The sequence below is a fragment of the Pseudopodoces humilis genome, chromosome 15 (assembly GCF_049639895.1).
Source record: "Pseudopodoces humilis isolate 2021_Gansu_Grassland_sample_001 chromosome 15, ASM4963989v1, whole genome shotgun sequence".
Lineage (NCBI taxonomy): Eukaryota > Metazoa > Chordata > Aves > Passeriformes > Paridae > Pseudopodoces > Pseudopodoces humilis.
This window is the reverse complement of record NC_142214.1, coordinates 840669-851143: the sequence shown is the minus strand read 5'-3', so window position 1 is coordinate 851143 and position 10475 is coordinate 840669. Positions and strand designations below refer to the sequence as shown.

The following is a 10475-nucleotide window of genomic DNA, read 5'->3' as shown; positions in this document are numbered from 1 at the left end:
GAAACTGCTGAACCAGAGCTGCCACGGGCCAGCAGGGCCAGCCAGGTGCCAGGGACATCCTACCCAAGTGTCCCCACTTGACAGTGGCTGCATTCTGGAGCAGCAGAGCTGATGGCTGCTGACAGGCTCTCACTCTGGAACCCCCAGAACAGCCCCTGGGATGGTGGATGTGAAGTGACATGGAGTCACAGAATCTCCCAAGCTGGAAGGGACCCACGAGGATCACTGGGGGTGCCCAAGGCATCAGTTTGAGCCTCACTACCACCTGCAGATGTCAATTTTCCTGTTTCCTCAAGTGCCTGCCCTGCCCTGGACAGCATCCCAGCTTCATTAATTTCTTAATCCCAGCCTCCATCATTTTTATTTTAATCCCAGTGTTCACACAACACACTTTGCACAAAGGGCAGTGCCGGTGGTGGCCGCCCACCGTGTGACACCGCAGGGTTTGCTGTGCAGCTTTCCCAGCCCTTGGATGTGCCGGGACGTTTGTGTGTGGGAGCCTGGGCTGTACGTGGGGCGGGAGCAAACTTCCTCACCGGCTCTCAGTCTCAAAATAACCCTGTCTGCTTCACACACGCCTGCCTGGTGGCTCAGCTCCTCTAAAAGGAGAAGAGAAAATTGTTTGGAAAACACAGAGAGCTCCGAGCCAGGCTCTTGAAGAGCCCAGGTGGGGAGAGCTGCCAGCACGCTCCCCCAGCGCTCCTCTCTAGGACCCAGAGCAGACACCGCTCCCACGGGGCTCGTTGGGACATGCCAAGAGCACTCTGCTGCCTTCCCAAATATAGCCCTGCACACAGAGGTGGAGGCAGTGCTCGGGGTGTGGGGCTGGCCAAGCTCCCTGACTGCAGCCCTGAAACCTGCTCAGGAGCACGGGCTGCACCGGGGGTTAAACATTCGGCTGGGGACGTGTGCATCAGCAAAGTGCCCCCTGTGCCCATGAAGTGGCACTCACAAAGTGTCCCCCAGCTTGATGGGGATGTGAGAAGGGGACACAGTTTTGTCCCCTCATGGCAGCCACGCTGCCCTACCGGCAGGGCTGGGAGCTTCCCAGGAATCTGTGAGCTGGGAATTTTTTACTTAGTTTGGAAATAGCTTTGCAAATGACTGGTTTCCACAGCCTAAACTGTTTGGATTTTGCATTGCTTTCACAGTAACTCAGCTGTAATTTTCCCTGCCCCAGCAGTCTGTGGAATAGTTTCTGGTTGAGGAAATATTTATTCCATTTGCTTCATCATGGGACTGCTTTTACCACTCCAGTTCCTCATCCAGCCTCACTCTGACCCTGCTGGGAGAGAATCTGGTATCTGTGCTGAGGATCTCATCCCTCTAAATCTCACTGGAGGCTGTGCTGAGCCCCCTGGGATCTGGGCACGAGGCTCAGTGCTGCAGGAGCCAGGATGCTTGCAGGCAAAGCTCAGGCCATGTCAGCGCTGCCTCACGCTTCAATTCTTTACTGAGAAAGCAGAGTTACCTTTGGGTGCATTCACAGGTCTTTGTGATAATTACACATTTTGAAGTCGTGCCTCCTTGGCTACAGTCCCAGCACAGGCAGTGGGTGATGCTGTAACACTAAACCAGGCAGGAAGGGTTAAAATGACCCTTAAATAACTGATTCCCCTGGTCCCACCTGCTGTAAGAGTACACAGCCCTGGCAGAGTTCTAACCCAGCGGGGCTGTGCCTGTGTGTGCCCTGGGCACCCTGGCAGGCAGGAGGAACAGTTTATACTCTCCTCTCCCCCCTGCAGGAAAGCAGCAGGAGCACCAAAATGCTCCCAACAAAACCACTGTAGGAGCCTGGGTAGGGCTTGGCCCTTCCCAGAGCTGTGTGCGTGGTGCAAGGAGCGAGGAGGCAGCAGGGAGCAGAGCAAACAGAGCGCTCAGATCCAAGCCTCTCCTAGAAATTTGTGTATGCTTTGGCTGGGAAGCACCCTGCCAGGAACTGGGTGAAAAGCAAACAGCTCCCTGCGTGCTTCCTGCCCGCTTCTGCATCCGACACAGGGCGATGGTACCCGTGAGGGGGAGCACACAACACTGGAAAAAACATCTCCCTTGCCCAAAAGAGCTCGGGGAATGGTTGCCCACAAGGGCTGCATGGCAGTGGGGTGCAAACCATCCACCCTCCCCAGTGCCATGCCAGCAAACCTCCACATGCCCCAGTTCCTCACCAACAGGTCTGGGTGTCACAGGCTGTAAATATCCTGCGTTCCCAGCCTGGCTGCGGGGCGTTTGCCTGTAATTAGCTCTTGGGATTTGGGAGCTGGTGTGATCCGGGGTTATCGTCAGCCACCAGCGCTGGGCTGGGATTTAAAGGGACAATGCAGATGATGTCTGCATACCTCCAGATGTCTGCATACCTCCGGCCTCAGTGTGCTGCCATATGACACCTTAAATAGAGAGACGAGGCTCTCCTCAAAGCCTGTGTGTGTCCTTGCTCACCACACACCCCTTTTCAGGCAGAGTCGATGTGGTTCCGAGCAAAGCAGAGCAGCTTGCTAATATTCCTGCCAGGACTTTTTGGTCTTTGCCATCACCTTGGCTTGGCGTCACCTCAGCTCCAGGCGCTCAAGCCTCAGGCAGCCCCTACTGCTCTGCCCACCTGTTCCCTTGCAAACCATCACTCCCCACGTCCCCGGCCGTCCCCCCAGCTGTGCCCCGGGGTGTCAGAGGGGTTCCCAGTGTGCCCGATGCCACCTGGGGCACGTACTCACGGGGTTCAGTGGAGCCAGGGCAGGGCAGCCCGCCAGCCCGCGGCCTTCTGTGCTTCTCCGTGCTCCCTGTGCCTTCGCCTCATCCCCTCTCCTGCGGCATCCAGCGGGCAGAAATAGCCCCAAAGCACGTGCTGCCTTCCGGGGAGCGATGCCAGGGGCACCCTGGGCACTGCCCTCCTCGGGGGCTGCTGCTGGCACTGGTGGCACTAGGGGCTCCAGCCTGGCGCCGTGCCGGGGCACGGGCTGCTTACAGCTCGGGTGAGGAACATCTTCATTTATCTGCCAAGATAATAAATTCTGCCTTAGAGTTTCTCACCTGGCAACAGTCACCAAGGAAACGAGAATGGCTGCTGCGGGTCCCCGCTGGCACCGCCTGGGGAGGCCCGGTGGCCCTGGCAGAGGGTGGCCGGCTGTGTGGGCACGGGGCCACTCTAAACCCGAGCACAGGCCCAGCAGAACACACATCCGTGTGGGCTTGGCCCTCGTGCAGCCTCTCTGGAGCCGAGGGTGGGTTTCAGCAGATTTGGGGTGGATTTTGAGGTTTTCCTGGCTGTTGATCCTGGTGTGCCTGCGTTGGGAGCCGTGACCTGGAGCTGCCCCAGGCTCCTGGGGGGTTTCCCTGTCCCCCAGCTCCAGTCTGACCAGGGATTTTGGACACTTGTTTTAAAAACAGTGGCACCCCAAGTGTTCAGAGATCTCTGGAAATCCACTGGTGCCAGAGGGAGATCAGATCCTGTTGCCCCTCAGAAGCTGAGCCACCGCCTGCAGGGCTGCCTGACACATGGCACTTCTCTATTTATAGCACCTGTGCTCATATCACAGCACATTCCTATCCCTGCTGGGCTATCCCCTGACAGTGCCACCCCTAAACAGAGATGCAAGAGCTGACACTTGGAGCACATCATTTCAGCCCTCACACAGCTAATCCTGCAAAAAGCATGCCAGCCCCACGCTGTGTGTGTGGCCACTGCTGCTGCTCCCCACAGGCACGGGACAAACTGGGAAAGGCCATGGGGATGGGGACAGGGAGGTGCTGCCACTGTCCCCCATCAGCAGCACAGGGGTGACCAGTCACCCCAAAGATGCCATCTGGCTGTGATATCAAAACAGAAATTTCATCAACCATTAACCATGCGTGGCTGCCTGCCCGTGGCATGGAACTGGGGCACCTCCCTTGCCCAGGACAAGTGCCAAGCTTCCCAACAGTATATGGGGCTGGGGAGAAGGGTGTGGGGCTGGACAGAAGGGCAGGGGGCCGTGTCCATCCTGGGCTTGCACCCCTGGGGCCAGGGCAGTGTCTCAGCATCTTTGGCTCGTGGTGCTCAGCTGGTCCAGGTAGTGTGGCTGCTGCTGGGTGGTTTAGCACAGACTGACGTGAGGCAGCAGGCTCCCTGTCTGCTCCTGGGTATGGCTTTTGAAGGATCTCATGCCTTTGTCCCTCTTGACTTCACTACCCTCACCCAGAGCTCCTGCAGCTCAGACATCCCTGTGTGACTTCTCCTCCACACACATCAGTGGCAGCAAGCCAGGGAGGGCAGCTCTGGCTGGGAAAAGAAGCAGGAAACCTGAGAAGCAAGATAAGAGCTTCAGAGCTGAAGATCGAGGAGCTGCGGCTTTTATTTCTCCACTCTCTGCCCTGTGGTCTGAGTGTCTCCACCACTTCCCTGCTCCCAGGCAGGCTCCTGCTGGGGCTGGGTGCTGTTTGTACCCCGGGGAGCTCAGGACCTGCTGCCACTCAGGCCGTGCCTTGCTGGGGCACGAAACACAAGCAGTGAGCAGTGATGACCCCCAGTGCGGCTCAGAGGGGACCCTGGGTGAGCAGCAGGGCTGTGCACACCATGAAGGGGATGCTCCTTGCAGGGGCTGCAGACAAACATCCCCTCAGGGTGGTGAGAAGGCAGAGATGCTGTTCCTGGCCCCCAGTGCTGCCCACACGGGCTCCCAGGCAGCATCCCCACCACAAACCAGTGAGGGGACACGAGGCTGCAGCGGGCTGGGTGAGCCAGTGCTGTGTCACCCAGTGTGGCAGGCAGTCCCACCACAGCCATGTCCCAGCGGCCACTGGCCCAGGCTGACCCACCAGGATTAAGGAGCCTGCTGGAGTAAGTAATTTAAATCCAGATTAGATTTAAGCAGCTGCTACGCAAAGGGCATGTGAGCAGAGGCTGTGCAGTGGGGATGAGCAGGTGAGAGTCTGCCTGGCACTCCTGATGTGAGGGGCTGCCGGGGCAGGGTCTGTGCTCATGGGGTATTGCCCAGAAGGACAGGTTTTTCTCCAGGCTTGGCTTGTGTGCAGCAGAGGGGAGGCAGCGCTGCTGTGCCGTGGGACAGGGCACCTCGGGATGAGATGTTCCCTGCCGTGAAGAGAGAGCCCAGGCAGGAGGATGAAGCACAGGGACACGCTGGGCTGCTCTCTTCATAGGTGCTGGAGAGAGGCCACCCCTCTGGGCAGGGCTGCAGACCATGTTCCACCTCTTCTCCCACTGCTGGTCGTGGCTGCAGGCCATACAGGAGCCCATCAGGTAGGTCCCTGTGCCCACTCCCGGGGCTCCCAGGGGTGACAGTATTTAGCCCGTGTTTATGAGTGGTGAGGGCACGGTGTGGTGAAAGGGAATGCCAGGTGCCCGTTGCAGGAACTGTCCCCAAGCTGCTGAGGAAGGCACACGAGTGTCCTCGCTGCCCCCGCAGCAGGCAGGAGCTGCAGGCAGGGAAGCAGGCTGGGCAGGGATGCAATGCAGGGAATGGTTCCACGGGGATGCCAGCTCTGCAGAGGCAGCAGCTCCCCAGGAAAGCTGGGGAGGATGCACTGAAACGCCTGCCTTGTTTGCATGTATCAGGACATCCAGGTTAATTCCCTGGGACACTGCAAGGAGGTTTATGGTCCTGTCCCTCCAGAATGGGCACCTCACCTGCTGTAATGCTGGAGGTGGAGCCGTGCCACCTCCACTGGCCATGCAGCCTGGTGTATATGTTAAAGGAAGAAAATGGTATTGCAAATAACTGCAGTGGCTTATCAGTGGCTGAGAAAATATCTGTGTGGCCCTAGTGGATCATTTTGCTGGAGAGTGGGCAGGACTGTTTAGCAACAGGAAAAACACCTGAGTCTGAGCAGAAGCTCATAAAATCATCCATGCTACCTTTCCCTAGCTGGGTATGTTCAAAACTTCCTGCAAGGGAGGAGTAATCACTGACTGCATATAAGGAAGAATGCTGGCCTGTGCATATGATTGCTTAATCCTATATGATTTGAAAAGAAATCTTTGCCACAGGAAGCACCTTGAAGGCTCTGCAGTGTGGCTGTCCCATGGTGTTGGGGTGGCTCCAGGCACTTGTGCCTGTCCTCACCCTCTGCCGTGCACCAGGGATTGTCCCTGCACTTGTCCCCAGCTGAGACAGAACCTGTGTCACCATCCTGCCTCTCTCCTGGCTGAAATGTAGCTGCCATGGGCAGGGTGCTTTGCCCGGGGGCCAGCAGTGGTCACTGCTCCCCAGGGAGCACAGCCTTTTTCAGGGATGCTCACCTGCTGCTGTTGCTCCCCAGAAAGGTGACCCTCCTTGTCATGGGGCTGGACAATGCAGGGAAAACCTCTGTCATCGTGGACATAGAGAGAGGTGAGGAGCAGCACGACCCAGGGCCAGCCTCAGGCGGCGGCAGCAACTTCACGGTCCTTTGAAACCAAAGGACCGAGACTTCTGAAGTGCAGCCGCTGTTCTGGGAGGGCACCGGCCGTGTCCGGGCAGCCCTGGGAGCGGGGATGTGGCTGGGGCAGGAAGGGCACACGGCACAGGGATGCTCCTGGGCTCCTGTGCCAGCTCTGTGCCCTCTCCACACGCCCAGTGCTGGCCGGCGAGGCGCTGCCCGATGCGCAGCCTGGCCAGAGCCGCCTGCGGGTGGATCGCTTCGAGGTGACGCTGCTGGAGCTGCCCGGGGCCCAGCGCTCCCGCAGCGCCTGGCGCAGCCACTACAGCGAGGCACACGGGCTCCTCTTCGTGCTGGACTCGGGTGACCTGGCTCGGATGGAGGAGGCCCGCAAGGTCCTGAGCCGCGTCCTGAGCCATCCTGACGTCTCCGGAAAGCCCCTCTTGCTGTAAGACCGGGACGCAGCCTGTGAGGTTGGGGTGAGGGGCCGGAACCTGAGCTGGGGATGCTGCGGGGATGTGGTGCCCAGGGAGCTGCCGGGGGGCGCGGGGACACGAGGGGCCCGCAGCGCCCGGGACATCGGAGCATCCGTGGAGAGGAGGCGAGGAGGGGCTCCGGTGCCGGCTGAGCGCTTCACCGGATCCTAGCCAAACCGGGAGAAAGTACACGCAGCCCCACAGACGCACAGCGAGGCGCCGGGGCCGGGGTGACGGTGACAGCCGCTCTCTCCGTGCCCCAGGCTGGCCAACAAGCAAGACTCGGCTGCCGCTCTGCTGCCCTGCGAGCTGATCGAGCGGCTGTGCCTGGAGCCGCTGGTCAACGAGAACCGCTCGCCCTGCCGCATCGTGAGTGCGGCCCGACTCCGCTCCCAGTGCCCCGCTCCCAGTGCCCCGCTCCCAGTGCCCCGCTCCCAGTGCCCCGATCCCCGTGCCCCGCTCCCAGTGCCCCGCTCCCAGTGCCCCGATCCCAGTGCCCCGATCCCAGTGCCCCGCTCCCAGTGCCCCGCTCCCAGTGCCCCGCTCCCCTCTCGCCTCTCCCCTCTCCCCACTCCCCTCTCCTCTCCCCTCTCCCCTCTCCTCTCCCCTCTCCCCTCTCCCCGCTCCCTGCTCCCGGTGCCCGCGGTGCCGCCGCCCGGCGCTGCCCGCTCTCATCCCCTCCCTCCCGCAGGAGCCCTGCGTGGCCAAGCGGGTCCCCCCCTGCGGCCCGGCCCGTTCCACCGTGCAGGGGCTGCGCTGGCTCCTCCGCGCCGCCGCCGCCCCGGGCCCGCCTGCCCCGAGGGTCCCCCTCGCCCGCCCGGCCGCCCGCAGGTTCGTGCCTGTCCCCGGCCCCGGCCCGGCCCCGCAGCGCTCGCCCCCAGCCCCTCCGTGCTCTCTCCCGCAGGGACCGGCCGCCTCCCGGGGAAGAAGCTCGGGAGGGCTCGGGGAAGAACGGGGAGCCCCGGCCGGAGCGCCCCGTCTGCCGCCTCCTGCCCCTGGTGAGGGACCGAGACCCCGGGATGGGACCGGGTGGGAGAGGGGCTCTGCCACCCTCTCCTCATCCCCCTTTCCCTGCCCAGGAGAACAGCGCTAAGGGCCCCAGGAGGAGGAAGAGGAAGGTGAAGGTGAAGAAAAAGGGCTCGGGGCACCCGAGCCCAGCCGAAGAGCCGGAGGGACCGGGAGCAGGGGGTGACAGCCGTGCGGGGGCTGCCGGGGGGCTGCTGCTCCCCAACAGGGTCGGGCAGGAGGAGCCCACACCCGTCGGGATGGTCACCCCCCACACAGGTGAGAGGGACTGGGGGGGCTGCCAGCTCTGCAGGACCCCCAGAGCCGCCCTACAGGGAGCTTGCCAGGCCTGGCAACGTGACCAAGTGTTGGGCCACTGGTGGCCGCCACCTCCATCAGCTTTGCTTGCAGATCAGCTGAGCAGGGAGCCAGCTCACCGGAACCCAGAGGGGAAGAGGAGACACGCTTGAGCATCTCCACAAGGGATGATGCACACAAGCAATGGAAGACTGCAAACTCGCCACCAGCAGTCCTCTCATCTGGTTTGGTGACAAAGGCACCCTTGCTCAGGTGTTTGGTGCCTGAAATTTTGTATTTCTCCATTCAGCACAGGGTATGAAAAAGAAAAAAAAGAAGAAAATCAAGAATAAAATCAAGTCACGGGAAGCTTCTCTGGAGCAGCGGCGTGAGGAGGTCTCAAGCACCTTTGGTTGGTATTTCTCAGGATGGGTTCTGCTGAAAGCACCAGGGCTGTGGCAGAGGGCCGTGAGCTGTGGGGGGACACCTGGCCATGGGGTGCTTGGTGTGGGGACAGGCACAGGAAAGTGCTGCTGCGGGGGGAAAGGTGGGGGCTGCTGTGGAGGCAGATGCTGCTGCCTGTGCTGGGAGGTGGGATGCAGGGAGGCCACACGAGTGCCCTGTGCTGGAGCCTGGGCTGTCCTGCAGCCCGCACTCAGCACGGGTTGCCGGGTGGAGCTGGTCCCGGTGCCCGACTGCTTCCCTTGTTCCCAGATCTGTACCGCCGGGCCATGCTGGCTCTGAAGATGAGGCAGGAGCAGAGGAAGCAGCCGTCGGCCATCGCTCCCTGAGCGGGGAGGCACAGGGCTCGGTGGCAGTGGGACCCTGCTGGGGCGCTTGGTCGGGGCTGGCAAAGCTCCTGGGCCATAAACAGCATCACTGTCCTCTGCAAGGCTTGAAAACCAGGGATCCGCAAGGGCGAGCCGAAAATCCCTTTGTCAGGGCTTCTCTGGCAGTGGGACTGCAAATCCGGCTGAAAAGGGAACGGCTGCCTCTTGCTGCCCCCTGCTCGCGTCCTGCGGAACGCTCCGTCTAAACCCGGATCAGCCTGCGGAGGATCCGAGCAACATCACAGGGGGAAATCTTGTCTCTTGAATTGCCCTGTGCCCTGGGAAAGCTGTCTTTGCAGGCCAGGGGCTGACCCGGCCCGGCAATCTCTCCCTGGCTGCTGCCTGGGGCAGTCTCGTTCCTGCGGCTGGAGGTGGGAGGGCAGTCCCGGGTGATGTGCAGAGGAGCTCAGCCCAGCCCTGGGCCACATCTGCCAGGGCTGCCAGGACCCTCTCCACACACGGGAGGAAGGTGATGCCGTGCCTGTGCCTCCTGCAGCCCGTCACTGAAAATTTAAGCTCAATGGCAGGCGGTGGCAGAGGCTCCCTGCCCGGACTCGTTCCTCCTGATCCCACCATCAATTCCAGAGGGACACTGCCACTGCAGCCTGGCACTGCCGCCCCAGTGGTCCTTGATGCAGGGCTGAACAGGGAAAAGAAAAGAAACTGGCTACTCTTGCTGGCCTGCCATAAAGTTCTGTCTAACTCTGCTATATTCGGTGGTTGGTGACTTCAAGGATTATTTGTAAATGAATTGTAAATAACAACAGCAGGAGTTGTAAATACAGCGCTTTCAGTAACCCCCTGTCTCAGTCTGGTGGGGGTCCCTGTGGTGGGAGTGCTGTGGGGTAGAGGGTGAAGTGGGCACCACAAATGAAATGGTGGTGAGTGGTTCCCTCCCATGAATTTTGGGTTTGTTGGAAAGTGCTGGAGCTCCAAATGTGCTGAGAAGCAGGAAGCAGTGCCTCAGCAACTGCTCTGGAGAGACACATTTTCCGTCTCTTGTGCATAGTATCAACAGCATTTTCTACAGGGAGCCAGCTGGTGACACAACCCTGCTTTGCATTTCAGCACTTGGATATTATCTAGCACATCCCTCTGTTTCAGTTCCCAGAGAAGCTGACTCAGGAGCATCAGGGTAATGCAAAGTGTTGTGCCTGGTGCCACCAGCACTGTCGTGGTGCCTCAGCTGGGCTGTGGCTGCATTCTTGTGAAGTTCTGTGTGAGTGCTGCAGTTCTGCAGCTCTTGATGCTGCTCACCCAGAGACCCACGTCTGCCAGCAGGGCCACCAGCAGCTCTCTCCAGCTGGGTCCTTCTGAGCCTGAAGGATGGAGAGAGGTGGAAGGAGGGAGTCTCCCCTTGGCTTGCCAAAGTTGGTGACTGTTTGGTGCTGCCAGGAGGAGATGAAGAGATGTTTCAGCAAGTGCCTGTGGGAATACACCTCCCACCTCCTCATACCGACGTCACTTTGCACAATTGGATTGTTTCCTGATGCCTGTTATCACGATCAAAATTTAAATG

The 10475-nt window shown here is 60.3% G+C and overlaps 1 protein-coding gene across 1 annotated transcript; it reads left to right on the top strand.

The window, feature by feature from the left end:
* The first annotated feature begins 4611 nt into the window (after window positions 1-4611).
* ARL13A (ARF like GTPase 13A) lies at window positions 4612-9753 on the top strand. The gene is given in 10 exon segments (XM_088062747.1): window positions 4612-4705; window positions 5074-5230; window positions 6250-6320; window positions 6547-6796; window positions 7088-7193; window positions 7516-7655; window positions 7729-7822; window positions 7904-8108; window positions 8437-8538; window positions 8841-9753. Coding segments are annotated over 10 exon segments (1296 nt in total). The 3' UTR covers window positions 8918-9753.
* Window positions 9754-10475: the final 722 nt, after the last annotated feature.